The sequence below is a fragment of the Misgurnus anguillicaudatus genome, chromosome 14 (genome assembly GCF_027580225.2).
Source record: "Misgurnus anguillicaudatus chromosome 14, ASM2758022v2, whole genome shotgun sequence".
In the NCBI taxonomy this organism is placed as follows: Eukaryota; Metazoa; Chordata; class Actinopteri; order Cypriniformes; family Cobitidae; genus Misgurnus; species Misgurnus anguillicaudatus.
The window spans coordinates 15,102,780-15,117,849 of NC_073350.2; the positions used below are offsets into that span (position 1 = coordinate 15,102,780).

The following is a 15,070-nucleotide window of genomic DNA, read 5'->3' on the forward strand; positions in this document are numbered from 1 at the left end:
TTTCAGACGGGTAATGCCTTACACTACTAGTTACTGAAAAAAGTAATATTATTACAGTAACTAGTTACTTTGTAACTAGTTACACCCAACACTGCCCATCACTAAATTACGCATTAAATTAATAACAAAGTTGTTAAAATGCTAAAAACAAAGTTGTGACCACTAAGTTAGCGCTACTTGCTAATTAATGCTATATGCTAACGTTTAGGCTGAAGTTCTACTATTGACGTTACAGTTTCGTTTGCAGGTCCAAACTGAAAAAAACCCCAAACTTACCACTCAGAAACATCCATTAACAATCTTCAAACAATGTAGTTCCTCAAAATCAGTTTTTTGTCTGATACAGGCTCAGATCTAAATGGTCTGTTTATTAATGTGAGCTACTGGCATGAGCCTCAGAGCAGAGCAATCAGAGCAAAGCTCAACTTTATTATTCATGACACTTCCAAATAGGGCAAAAATAGACTATTTCATTCAAAGGACAAATCCTAGGTTTGTAAATGGACATGTAAAAACGTTTCTGGATAATTTTTGCATATAAAGAATGAATTGAAATAATATGTTAAATTGTTCTTTCATATTTACATTAAAGGTATGTCAAGGTAAATATCAGAGAACAATTTAACATTATTTTAATGCATTCTTTGGCACCCTTAAGTGACCAGATCATGTTATTAAAATCTTTGGAACCGTACAAATTGTTAGCACGCACCACATGTCTTTCGTAGGGCTAAATCTGAAACAGTTCTCATACAGTGTAACACTGGCAAAGGCATCTGTAATAGTTTTTCTTTATAAAAAAAAATGCTCTGCATGTTCTGCAGTGGGACTACTGCAGATGCACACATTGCGACATCAATTCAAGCTATATATTATGCAGCCCTACAACTTCGCAAACCACATAATGTAGCAATGCTGGCAACCACCTCTAGCCTAGTGATGGCAGGTTTTGCACATAAGCACTTCTCACATTCTTCATAAAATGTTAAAATAAGATTTTCCTCGATCCTTAACATAAGAAGTATTTTTACTTTATTCTTCATGGTAACCTTGGTGCTCATATTTGGAGGGTGCAGAGTTTCGTGAGCGCTCTCTTGCATTTTACAGACTGAAAATCAGGAGGCAGTTTGATGTCTGTTTCCTCTCTGCATTTTTTTCCCTGCGGTTTCCTTCCTGTAATCTGATCCATGAACTTTTACTCTCAGCATTCCAGGAATTGCCATCCTCCCCTTCCCCCGCCACAACCACCACCACCAAAACACACATCCTTCATCGCACCGCCCGTGACGAAATTCTCCACAGATTGTCTAAATGACTCACATTCCGATCACTTCCACATCCTTCAACCATGTTGTTAATATCGTTCCAGATCCTGCACGGATCCATTAGCCGAGCTGCAGCAGTTAATACTACGCCCTGCACCTACATCGATGGCTTTTATCCACTTGAGAGGCCCAGGCTCTAATGCAGTAATACGATAGGTACAGAACGTAATGCGGCGCTGCAGAGCTCAGTCTGAGAGATGATTGGATGTATTGAACTGGTTTAGGGCTGATGTGGGATCTTTGGTTCTAGTCTTAAGTCTTATCTCCTGCTGACCAGAGAGAAGTGCTGTAACGGGATCCTGTCCTGCAGGAGAGGGGCGGGTGGGTGGTCGGAGAAGACCTGGAGGCATTTATTGCCGAAGGGGCCGAGGGGTCTGGAGGTCTGGAATGAGCTCCCCTGAGTGGGATGGGGGGGCATTTGTACACAAGAGAATGGGAGTGTGTGTGTGTTGGGGGGGTCATAACACATTACTGACATACCAGAGATGAGGTCTGGTTTTAACAACCATCCTCTTGCATCTTTTCCATTTAACACAATTACATTACATATAACGTGCAGATTTTTGAGACTCATTTTTTATGCAATTTATAAAACTCATTACTAGGTAGCAAAACATGGCTTATTTACAATTCAGGCTTAAATTCTTACTTTTAAAAAAATATATGCTAATTTTCCAGCTCCCCAAGAGTTAAACATTTGATTTTTACCGTTTTGGAATCCATTCATCTGATCTCCGGGTCTGGCGCTAGCACTTTTAGCATAGCTTAGCACAATCCATTGAATCTGATTAGACCATTAGCATCGCGATAAATAACCAAAGAGTTTCAATATTTTTCCTATTTAAAACTTGACTCTTCTGTAGTTACATTAGAGATTATGAGCTTCAAAGTCTGATTTCATTCATTGATTTCAATCTTTTAAGGTCTTTTTCACAGAATATTCTGTAAATTATGTAGGATCATTCAGGTTATTGCTTCTCCATATTCAACCCAAGCAGGGATTGAGGATCAAAATGGCCTTATGTGTCAGTTTGGCACAGTAGAATTTTAAAAAATGAATTACCCTCAAACAGTGGCGTAGCGTCTGGGCATGTAGGGTATGCACGTGCAAATGGGCCCGGGCCAATAGGGTGCCCGCCCCATCTTTTAATTATTTGTGGCCGCAATAAATATATTTTTGTATGCATATCATGTGTAGTGATTACTTATTTCTACATAATTTCTCATTTTTCCGTCATTTCTTGTTTGTGTTTATATATTTTTTTGCACTCCGCAGCTGCCGTAGACTACTACGCCATCATTTTTTTACATGACGCATCGCCGCGCCAAAAAAAAAGAAAACACAGTGTGAAAGGTTATTATAACGGCTATCTACATGAACATTAAGGATGGACAAATATAAACATAAAAGTGGGGCCTTAAAGAGAAAAGAGAAGGCGGAGAAGTTAGTCACGAGTCAAAAACTACCCAAAACATTTCATTTTTCTTTATTTAAATCTAAAAAAGTTAAGTAAAAATATTTGACTACCTTATTAAAAGTATATGTTGTTAACAGACCTGCACACCACAGTTAACAGTGCCAACGGGCAAGGTTGGGGGGGCTTTGGCTTAAGGGGGCCCGCAAATTATTTTGCATATGGGCCTGGGACTGACTTGCTACGCCACTGCCCTCAAATATTGCCAAACCTGTACACCAGCCTTGTCTCATGCTAACAGTTCATGGCATCAACCACACCCCACCCACCTCCACCACCATCAGATGGGTTTATGATTGCTTTTAACACATTCCTTGCATGTGCTAATATAAGATCTGTTTCATATAGGCCTAGCTGAAACCCGTAATATCTGATAACAGAGATGAACCTGTGGGGTAAATGACTAACGCACTTGACGGATGCTGTGGTGAGCAACGCGTCTGCAATTCTCACGTTTAGCGGTGTAGATTTCTGTCTTGCAGCCGTATCGTGTCACCACTTATGTAGAGAAAGCTGGAGGGAAGGACCAAGAACAGATCGCTGATCTAGGTGAGGGGTCATATGCTATAAACAAATGTTTTAACATGGTGATGTATGTGTATCCCACATCTAAAGTCTTTTTTTATCCCTCCCCTAGGTGGAAATCATGAAGCAGATGTCCTTTTCCTACATTTGTGTTGTAAAGCAGTGGTGGGTGGTGACAAAACAATGGCTACTGGGGTAGAGACAACCGGGAAGAATGCTAAAAGTTAACTATAATGTACTTCTGAGTGTTTTGGATTTCAACATGGACAGGATGTGTAACTTGCCCTCATTCCTAAAAAAACATGAACAAAACTATACAAGATATAAAAAAACATGATGTGATGCGAAAGTGACAAAGCTTGTAATTAACCAATAATTACATATCTATACAAGTTTAATTGTCAAGAACATTTTTGTTACCTTTGTAAGGCAATGAATTTTGGTTCTGTATTAGATTTCTATCTATAGTATGCATCCCGAAACAAACTGAAAACCGCTGAGCAAACATTTGTGAACGACAAACAGGAAGAAAAAAAGCAGACTGGTTAGCTCTATTGACAGTTGGCTCTAAAAGACATGCCGGGTCTTTCAAAATCCGATTCAATTTGCTAAAGGATCGATTTCCACAGGAAGTCATCCCACACCTCTCACTGTACCACTTCCTGTTAGGGGGCTGTGACAAAGGAAGTAACTCGGTTTCACATGAACAAAACTATTTCACAACAAACACTGATATTGATCTGAACAGTGATGTAGGAGTAGGTTGCATAATCATCTCAGCTTTAGATTCAGCTTTCTCTGAAAAGGTTGTCACTTAAAATTGACTGCACAACAAAGTGGATAGTCTCTGGTCTGCATTATATCTCTGGACAGGAGAGGCATGCTGACGCCCTCTCGAGAACATTTCATTTTAACCGGGACAAGAGGTCTCCTTTGAACTTTGCTCTGGGGTCATGCCTGTCTCTCACCAACACTGGTGTCCTATGGGGATAATTACTACAACAGACGTCTCAGCAGCCGTGGAAACAATCAAGAGCTCAGTCCTGATTGGTCGAAAGGCGTCTCTGTAGTGGTCATATGCCGAACTGTGACCTGTAGAAAATGAATTGTGATGCAATTAATGGTGTCATTCTGAAGTTGGTATGAATGTGTTTTTTAAATCTACTCTGAAACGTACCAGTAAGTTAATAACTGTTATATAAGGGAAATTCTATCTTCTTGTTCATTAATTACAGGATTTTTTAAAAATTAAAGAACATTAGACGTCATCTGCTTTTGCTCTTTATGTGGTGTAAATTTTCTAAGATGGGAACCAGTAACAGTGGTGAAACAATATATATATATAATTAATAATCATAAATAAGGCTCAGAAGTGATTGCAATGTCACATTTGATCATAAAATATAAACTCTTTCACAGTGCTTTAAAACAGTACAACAAATGTAATTCAACCCCTGCACGAAATGAAGCAAGGGTGCCAAAGTGTAAGTCTTCCACCTTGTGGTCGTTAGCTCTCATTGCATCTCTCTCTCTCTCTCTCTCTCTCTCTCTCTCTCTCTCTCTCTCTCTCTCTCTTCTAAAATATTTGGTATTACCCTTCTTGCTTAAATAATGACATGCACTCGAAATTTTGAAAAAACCTGACGATTCATGTTATTACAGCATGATCTGACAGGGGTTAAAAGCATTGTGTGTTTAAATGAATGCGAAGAAATATGATTATTTTATTAGCTGCTTTGCCTAAATTTGATTTAGGATTTCCTTTAAGATATATATTTATATATATTTCTATATTTTTTTATTTACAAGTTGAAAATTAAAATAAAATCTTGAATTTCCTGTGTGATTTTTGAACCTCTATCTGTATACATGAAACAGCAAACAATGTCTAAGCTTTGCTGTAAATGATCCCAAATAAAGGTGTAAATTGGAGGCGTGTGGATCATGAGCAGATGCTTCTTGGTTTTCACACAATTATCAGATGTTATTCCCAGCAAAATTAATCATTTCAGGTCACGTGAACCTCTGAATGGTGGGAAGAGGGAAGCTGGGTTTTGAGTGTGAGGCTGCAGGAGGCTGAACCTCATGCCAGGTGTTAAAATTGCCTGGAAGAAAGGATATAAAGTCAGAACAAATATGTCAATTAAACAGTGTGGATTATCTAACTAAAATAAACAGAAAACAATAGAAGCAGCTCATTATCCGTTTGATAAAAATAATACAATTTTTAGCAACATGTTAAAATTGTGTCATAAATATGCGCTACTATATTCAAAATCCAAATATTATGAATAATATAGTAATACATAAAATAATATTATATTATGTAATATTATATGTAACAAATAAATAAATTTACAAATAAATTTACCGCAACAACCATACACATATATAGGGGACCTTTATTTTGAAAACCTGATTAACCCTCTGTGTATATCCCTGTTGTGGTGTGTTTCGCGGTGGTAATTCTGGCTGATTCATTGTAGTCGGGCTGAAACTGAGCAAGCTGTCTAACATTAATACTTTCTCATTGCACAGGTAAAGAAAAAATAACATTTACAATCATAAAATCATAGTATGTGAGCGTTTAATTTGTGCGACGCTGTTTGTGTGTTTTTTAAACTGTTATTGTGTTGCTGAGTGATCTATTTAGCCTTTAGCATCATTAGCATTTCATGCTGATTCTTCATACTGTGAGAAGGATTATAGAACAGTTTCAATTACCTAAAATTAAGGAAACGTTTTCTTAAATACAGTCGGGAATAAGTTGTCATGTTTCTCCTGTTTTATGGGTTATAATTCTTTATATGACTGTGTGTGAACATCACTGTGCTACTCACCCTAGCATGTTAGCCGTATAAGATCTGTCAGTGTATTAAAATTGTTTTAGTTCGCAAAATGTGTCTGATCTGTGAATACTACAAAACAAAATGTATTATTTATATTTACAGTAGTGTTTATTTAGCTTGAGAATAGTCTTTTAATGAGATGAACAATGTAAGTAAATTACATCAGCAACATGATTCATCATTCAGCATCATTGAACTGTTTAGCTAATTCATTATACGATTTTAAATTACACCTCTGCTTCTGTTTTGTGGTAGATCTAAAACATGGACCGGCTGTTGAGGCTTGGAGGAGGGATGCCTGGACTCAGCCAGGTAAAATGTCACTTATTAAAATGCTAAGGTGGTGTATTTACTTGTTTAGATAGCCTCTGCTGTGAGTGACAGAAGCTGAAGGTTGAATGAGTACATCAACACTGACACACAGTGTTTATTACATCTGCTGGAGTAGTGAGTGGGAAATTAGCTTAATGCATAGATATTTTTTAATTAAAATGAAGGGTTAGTTGTTTTTTCCCCTCAACAAACCCTTTGTTTATTTACTCTCTCTTATTTTGACCCACAACTTTGGTAATTTTGTAAAATGTAGTGCTTGCACTTTTAAAGCCAATTACAATAGGGGCTTTAGTAATAAACCATAAAAGTGGCCCATGTGTGCTCTAATCCAAGTTCTTTGTGTAAAACAAGACCAAAATGTATTTAATGAAAGTCTTTTCAATGCATTCAGTCAATAAAACCAGTGTACATTTTTGCTAATAATAGTTTCGGGTGAATAATGATAACATGTTTAAGTGTTCCTCTTGGGTTATTTTTTTTATCTTTAAACCTCACTTTCACCATGAATAATAACGTTGAAAAAAGTAATTTATGGTTTATTGATAAATTTAAGTTCTTCAAGAAATAATGCATGTGATGAATCTTCATTAAGGATGCTTAAAGTGGCCTTCAACAGCTGGAAAATAAAAAATGGCCCCCTGCTTGTGACCACTAGGGACTTCCTTCGAAGATAAATGTGTCAGGTGGTTAGTAGAAGCACAAATAGGATGTCTTTATGGATGGTGAGGTTGGGGGGGGGGTTCTCACCAGGTTTTCTCAGTACCTGTGTGTGATGGGAGGGAGACTGATCTCAGCCCTGTCTGCCAATTAACACTTCATATAACAGACTGTCTCCTGATTCACACTTCACTCCAGCAGTCAGCGAGGAAGAGAGCGAGAAAACGGGGTGCAGGAAAAAAGCACATGATTCTTTATTTTTGCATGCATACTCTTTGAATTTTGTCTCTGGAGCTGCACACGGCATGTCAAATATTTAATACGGCATTTAAGTTTTAATATTCACAGACTACTGTCGTTACAATCACATCTGATTTGATTTGGGAAATTCCATGATTTAATTTCCAGGCGTCTTTTGAAATCTAATTTTTTAAGTTCATTGCTGTTGACTTTTTATATTCATATGATATTGTATGCATGTGTAACATGGCAAATGTGGTCTTTTATTGCCAAAACGTGACCCTTATTAATACAGAATAAATACTAAATCTCTTAAAACACCTTTCTCACGGTGACTGATAGATATCGAAGCTATCTCTTTATCCTGCTGTTTATCTGGCATGGTCCTGTACGTTATGTGACAGCTGTCAATCAGAACCGGTTGGCAGTCGAGACCTCTAATCTATAAGTGTTTTCCTTGCACCTGCACCTCCCACTTTATTAAAACAAGCATTCATCAATAAAACGAGTCTCTTTGGATCTGGATGGGTTCTGCATACTTCACCCATTTCAATTGTAACTGTTCTAGATTCAGTATTAAACCAAATATTTGCTTTTTTATTCTTGTTTTGTTTTCCAATATACATTGGCTTTACTTTTATAACAATTTTACCTGTCCACTTGTGATTGGATTACTTGAGATGGATGCTGGTGACATCTCGCTGAAGAGATTTGACACATCTGCACTGGAGTTTAACTGTGTGTGTTTTCTGCAGGGTCCTCCCACAGATGCCCCTGCTGTGGACACTGCTGAACAAGTGTACATCTCCTCTCTTGCCCTGCTTAAGGTAAGAATACACACAGGTCATGTTGATGTTTCTCTTTTGCATATTAAATGCGACCCTGTTTTTGAAATCCAGGCTAACGTCTCATAATCTAGTGATGATATTAGAAGCATCAAAGTTTGATTTCCAGTCATTGATTTCAGTGTTTGACATGACCTTACTCAGTCAATATTAAAGATATCAAGGTTATATTTGAACAAAATGGGTTTTTTTACATTATGTAGGATGATTTTATGTAAAAAACAGTAAATCAGAAAAATGACTTTAGTTGGGGTTTCACATACTGGGTCATATATAGAGAGACTTTTTAGCAGAAGAACATCATTTTTGTTTTTGTATGTACAGATGTTGAAACATGGGCGAGCTGGCGTGCCAATGGAAGTCATGGGTCTGATGTTAGGAGAGTTTGTAGACGACTACACTGTGCGTGTGATTGACGTGTTTGCCATGCCACAGTCAGGAACGGGTGTGAGTGAGATCCTTTCCCAGCAACATTTGACATTTTGCTTAAAGGGATAGTTAACCCCAAAATTAAAGTTTTGTCATCATTTACTCACCTTGAAGTTGTTTGTGTTGAACACAAACAAAGATATTTTGAAAAATGTTTTTAACAAAAACAGATCTTCCAAGTTGTTTTTAGAGGGCTCATCGTCATCCAACATGTATCCCTGATATAAGGTTTGTTCGACTTCATGCGGCACCGCAAAACCGACAGCAAGGTGACATCAAAGTACCACGAAAGTTATTTTGAGAAATTATAAGGATTATGAGGATTTTCTTATTTCTAATTGCTCTCGTGCTACTCTGATGTCATCCGCCTTTTCTGTTTTCTTCCTCATACACATGCTTGTTGAGAATGCAAAGAGCGACTACATTCGGGATGTAAAGTTGAGTATAAGAGACAAAACGCTGTAAAACCTTGTCACTGTAGAATTCTGAAGCATCGATAATATCAATTTGCTGGAAGCAGCTATACACATCACAGCACATCCGAACGCCAGGGGGCGCTCTTGTGCAGAAACTTCTTTTGTGCCACAGAAGAAGTAGTATTACAAACGCTATCACAGGAAATGTCTACAGGAATATTTATACGCTGTTCTTCAAATTGTTTCAGGTATTCTCATGATAATAAAGAATATTTTGAATGATTTTTATTTAACGAGTGTTGCTTTTTTAATTCCACGTTATAAACGACACTCATACTGATTTTAGATTGATAAGGACTTTCTACTGATCACAGAGCCGTAGTACACGCACAAGCTGTGCATGAAACAAAGAATCGCAGCCTTGCGATTCAGAATCGATTTCAGCATTTTTAATGGGACACGCAAATGAATCGTTACATCCCTACTAGATCCTTAAAAAATATGTGAGTGGTGCTTGTTGTGGCACATCTTGGGACACAAAATGTTACAACAAGGTTAATGTTTCAAAAGAGCCCACCCCAATGTCTCTACCATGTTCTGATGCAGAGATATAGCTCTTGCAAAATGGCTGCTAGAGTATTCTCATTGGTTGCTAGGTAGGGCTGGGTAAAAATATCGATTCATCAATGCATTGCAATTATTTGTTTCTCAATTCAATATCGATTCATCAAATCCTATGAATCGATTCAGCCCCCCCGGCCAGTGGCGGCGCTGTGGGCAACACTCTAGTGAGAGCATTCAGCGTTGTACAAGACGCGCTTTATCAAAACAGAACGATCAAAGATGGCAAACCGCAGCACTTCTTTCAAGCCTTCACCATCAACGTGATCAAACATTAGTAATACTACACACATTATTTAAAAATATACTCAGGTACTTAATTGCTTGTGTATTTACTTATTATTTAATCAATATCGAAGCAAGTAAATCAATATTGAATTGAATCGAATCGAATTGAATCGAAGCCTCAAGAATCGAAATTGAATCGAATTGTGAAATTCCTAACAATACCCAGCCCTATTGCTAGGTAGTGAATTGGCATCCACCAATGATTATACTCCAAGCCCTAAAGCCCGGGATACACTGCACGATAATTGGCTGTCCCAGACGAAAGATTAGCATCGTGAAACTATTGTCGCGATTTCTGTGATCGTGGCTCTCCATCGGTGGTCCTATGTCGTACAGTGAGAGAGGTTCAAAGACGGCCATTTTCCCCGTCTTGCGTCCAAAGATAGCCTACGATAGTTTTCTGACAGTGTCAGAAATTCGGCATGATCACCGCACAGTGTGTTTGCTGCTACTACCTGCGCGCCAGTATTTGTTTACCACGAGTGCATGATGGTGACGTTGTGCAACGTGTGACGCTGCCGCCGAAGCTTCCGTGTCATCATCGTACAGTCTACATGCCTCTCGTACCCGAGTTTAAACAATAGATGTCACACAGTGTGATAAGGTAATGATCTTATAAGAGGACAAAAATCGTGCAGTGTATCCCAGGCTTTAAGGAATAATCCATGATGATTTATGATTTTTGTTGCAAATTTACAGTTGTTTTTAGCAAAAATAACCATTTTCCTATCTCAAGACCACTAGGTGGCGCTATGATGAAATCATGCATGCAACCTCAGGTCATGACTATGAGTACATCTAGCTAGTTTTTTCCTTCAGTGCAGGAGGGGTCTTGCAATTTGTCGCAATGTGTATGCGTTGAGTGCCTTTGTATGCATATGAGGCAAAAGAAGTATACATTCGCGTATATGTACAAAAACAGGCTACAGCCCGGGCTTTAGTCTCATCTGTGCTCCATAAGTGATAAGAGATGTTTGTTTTGTTAACAGGGTGTGAGTGTTGAGGCTGTGGACCCTGTGTTTCAAGCCAAAATGTTGGACATGTTAAAACAGACGGGAAGGTGAGTAGCGACAATCTTATGATCGTCACTGATAATCCACAATAGTGCACAAACACCTTGTGATTTTTACCATTATCTGTGTGTTTTAGGCCTGAGATGGTAGTGGGCTGGTACCACAGTCACCCTGGCTTTGGCTGCTGGTTGTCGGGTGTGGATATTAACACACAGCAGAGTTTCGAGGCTCTGTCAGAACGGGCGGTCGCTGTGGTGGTCGACCCCATTCAGAGCGTCAAGGGAAAGGTATTTGTTCATACATGAATACTAAAGTAATACTTGATAGCCTAAAATCCACTTAAATGGATAAAGTCGCTATAACGCATTAAAAAGCAAGGTACAATCGTACAGAGGCCTAAACACAGATTACATTTTATCCTCCTTTATAAATGTGATTTTGCATCTCTCATCTTGTCTCCTCTTCTTGTATCATCTCGCTTCTTATCTTGTCTCCTCTCCCCCCTCTCTTTTTTTTGTATTTCTATATATGTGAACGTGTGCTCACACTTTCTCTGAGTGCGAGAGCGTCTGGATGTCTGTGATTTTTCCTGTCTGCTCGCTGCTGTGAGCTCTATTAACACCTTCTGTACCATGTGAGATAGTGTGAGGACTCCATCTCTCCCATCATTCCTAGCTGGGAAGATGGGGAGTGGAGGAGACAAATGTATTATTGGAAGAAGAAGAAGAACAGGGCATGAACAATTTGAGAACAAAAATGTACAATATATAAACCAAATATTTGCTTGGAAGCACTTAAATATTAAATAAAGTTATCATGATGAAGCACACAATACATAATTTTTTGAATATAAATATGAAGGCTCCACTTTTCTAATGCGGTACGGGTCTGATTCAATTTGGCTGTATGCATTTAGATGAATCTGGATTTTCATGCTCAAAGGTTACATTGCGCTACATTGTATAGTTTTGTCCTTAATTCCTCACACCATCTGAGTATCATCATGTTTGTGTAAAAAATGGTGTCAGGACAACATGGTCCTCCCTGTCTTTTTCCTGTGCCTGATAATTCACTTTCCAAACACCATACTGACAGACAGACAGTGTGTCCCCCTCAGCACAGATGCAGGACACTGCGGGATCTTACACCAGTTTGGTTCAATCAGATTTAACAAGACCCCAGGGTTCATAAGGCGTCATTTTCTGTAGTGCGGTTCCTGTAGCACTCCTCCCTTGCGTGAAACCCTTCTCCTTTGGAACAAGATACAGATCCTTTAGTGGGATTTGGTCCATGGTTTGATTAATTTAATTGTTTTATTTTAATAGCAGCAAATGGTGGTGTTTAAACGCATCAAATCTATTACCTTCTAATGGCATTGCTGATCATGCTGTAAAAACCTGCACATATCTTTAAGCCAACGATTGGATTTGTCAATATTTGAGTGTAGCATTATAGATTTGAGCAATAATAATGGTAGATATTAGATGCAAACTGTATGTGGATCATAAAGCTGTATTTTGCTGTCATCTTCTGTTATGTGTGTGTGAAAGCCCAGGTGTGCTCTCACTGCATATATGATGTGACAAGTATCTGCTTTAACTTTTTGTTTCCTAAGCCTGTGCTCCTACTGTACGACGTGTCCCTCGCTGTTTACAAGTAGAACAAGGCTACTCTGAATACATTTAGTTTTCACAATGCATTAGAAATCTAAATTCATATACATAAACTATTGATTTACTGAAGAAGTAGCAAACACATTTATAATTTCTTTGTTACTCTATTTTTCTCACGCAGGTTGTAATTGATGCCTTTAGGCTTATAAATGCCAATATGATGGTTTTGGGTCATGAGCCACGTCAGACCACATCAAACCTGGGACACCTCAACAAACCCTCGATTCAGGTTACCTTTCTCTGTCTTTTATTTGACTGCTTTCAATGCATTTATGTTTATGCAATTGATCGATGGTTTTAACCAACATGACTTTCGGATGCCAGCACTACCAGTCGAGCTACGGGTCCTTGAAATTCTTGAAAGTTTGTGAATCTGGGGGAAATAATTCAAGGCCCTGGGAAGTTTTTGAAAATATACATACATAGATACAGGTCATAGAAAGTGCTTGAATCTATTTTATGCAAGAAGTTTTCTGCGAAAAAAGTCCATATTATTCCCTGTGTAGTGTAGGATAATATCATTAAATTTCTAGACTCTTTAAGCGCATGTGCTAAGCCGTTCGCTTTAAATGCTTATATCTTCTGTGAATGTTGATTCATACCAAAATGCTTTTTTTCATAGTTGTGTTTGACACATAAAAACGTTTCGGGTTACATTTCCCTGGAAAGCCGTCTTTGGCAATATTTGAGATGCCGATATACTTCCTGGCTCCCGCGTCACCCTGTCTTTATTGTTAAGCCTCACCATTGGTTGAATTTGATATACACATTCAGACGCACTTAGCACTGGAGGCATCCCCAAAGTCTCACCACAGTGACGCAGCACGAATTCCCTCAAAAGGGAACTGTAACAAAGTATCTTAAAAGGTAACACGATGTAACCTTGCTCTCACTTAAAATGTGTCCCCACATTTAGTCCTTGAATTTGAGGGTATTGGACCTGGAAAGACCTTGAAAGGTCCTTGAATTTGAAGTTAACTAAGGTGTGGAAACCCTGTTTATTGTTTTTGTAGTCATAATTTCAAGTACTATGTTTAACGAAAGATATATAATATTAAGTTGTGTTACTGGTATTGATTTGAATGGGGAAAATCGCAACGCAAAATATGGTTGCTGTAGTCCCGACTTCCAGTAAAGAGAACCAATCTTCAATCGTTATAGAATGACATCATTTTGCGATGGGACTTTATATGACAGGTCCTGATGTAACACAACCTGGAGGCATTGCAAAGATGGCAGCGCAGTGACGCTACTTTTTTAAAAAGACTTTGTTTTACTTTAACTCAACAAATCAAACCAAACCACAAAATGCCTGAATGAATATTAAGAGTTGTTTCTCTTGTACAGGCTTTGATTCATGGGCTCAACAGACATTATTACTCGATCACTATTAACTACAGGAAGAACGAATTGGAGCAGAAGGTTTGTAGACTCAAACAATTCAAACCCTTTTTCTTTTTTCCTACAATACCAATGTTTTTTTTTTTGTTACATCAAAAACCATAATGGATAAAGACTTTGTGTGTTTCCTTTCAGATGTTACTAAACCTTCATAAGAAAAGCTGGATGGAGGGTCTAACCCTGCAGGATTACAGTGAACACTGCAAACTGAATGAGACCATCGTCAAAGAGATGCTTGAACTGGCCAAAAACTATAATAAAGTGAGTAACTGCCCTGGGAGCCTTGCTTTCGTGGTTTTTCTTTCCCAAAATCCACTATGTATACCAAAAACTTGTCTCCTTTTGACGCATAAGTTGGGTGCTGGAAGATTTAGTTTCTGTATTCTTTTTGTAAAATATATCTTTGCCTTTTTAGGCTGTTGAAGAGGAGGACAAGATGACCCCTGAGCAACTTGCCATTAAGAACGTTGGAAAACAGGTGATTACTTTATGTTCTTGTATTACTGATTTTTTGCTATATTCACAAATCCTCACTGGTCGTTCATAATTTGTGTAGAGTGTCTCTATACAGGACTTTACAGAGCTCTTACCTACCAATATCTCTCTCTCTCTCTCTATCTTTTTATTCAGGATCCCAAACGGCATTTGGAAGAGCATGTCGACGTTCTTATGACATCCAATATTGTGCAGTGCCTTGCAGCGATGTTGGACACGGTTGTGTTTCAGTGATTCCCCCTCAGTCTCTGTCTGTGCATAAATGTTCATATTCTACAGCTGTTTTGTCTTTTTAAGAAATAAACATAAAATTCAAGTCGTAGCTTTGTCTTTTTTCACGTGGATGCAGAGAGTGCAGATGATGAAAACGTTTACGTTTTACACAAGTTCAGATCTACAGCTGGACAAATTTTGGAAATGTCCTGTTGATGCACATTGAAATTTTTAAGTAACTTTAGTGACTGGATGTGTTTTCAATGTAAATA

At 38.2% G+C, this 15,070-nt stretch overlaps 1 protein-coding gene and 1 long non-coding RNA gene across 2 annotated transcripts; both read left to right on the forward strand.

The window, feature by feature from the left end:
* Positions 1–1,224: 1,224 nt before the first annotated feature.
* On the forward strand, positions 1,225–4,549 carry LOC129427872 (uncharacterized). The gene is made up of 3 exons (XR_008638768.2): positions 1,225–1,481; positions 3,149–3,349; positions 3,438–4,549. It is a non-coding gene; the product is annotated as an uncharacterized lncRNA (long non-coding RNA).
* A 1,192-nt stretch (positions 4,550–5,741) lies between these two features.
* Positions 5,742–14,904, forward strand: psmd14 (proteasome 26S subunit, non-ATPase 14). Its single transcript, XM_073875954.1, has 11 exons — positions 5,742–5,863; positions 6,430–6,486; positions 8,160–8,231; positions 8,574–8,692; positions 10,992–11,063; positions 11,153–11,303; positions 12,811–12,918; positions 14,037–14,111; positions 14,226–14,351; positions 14,506–14,568; positions 14,721–14,904. The coding sequence occupies exons 2-11, from the start codon at positions 6,439–6,441 to the stop codon at positions 14,817–14,819; spliced, it is 933 nt and encodes a 310-aa protein (XP_073732055.1). The 5' UTR covers positions 5,742–5,863; positions 6,430–6,438; the 3' UTR covers positions 14,820–14,904.
* The last annotated feature ends 166 nt before the right edge of the window (positions 14,905–15,070 follow it).

What these genes read in the sequence shown, in the direction of transcription:
- psmd14 (XM_073875954.1), top strand. Translation starts at nt 6,439, where the DNA reads ATGGACCGGCTGTTGAGGCTTGGAGGAGGGATGCCTGGACTCAGCCAG. An exon ending in GGATGCCTGGACTCAGCCAG is followed by an intron (nt 6,487 to 8,159) that starts GTAAAATGTCAC and finishes TGTTTTCTGCAG; the next exon opens with GGTCCTCCCACAGATGCCCC. An exon ending in CCTCTCTTGCCCTGCTTAAG is followed by an intron (nt 8,232 to 8,573) that starts GTAAGAATACAC and finishes TTGTATGTACAG; the next exon opens with ATGTTGAAACATGGGCGAGC.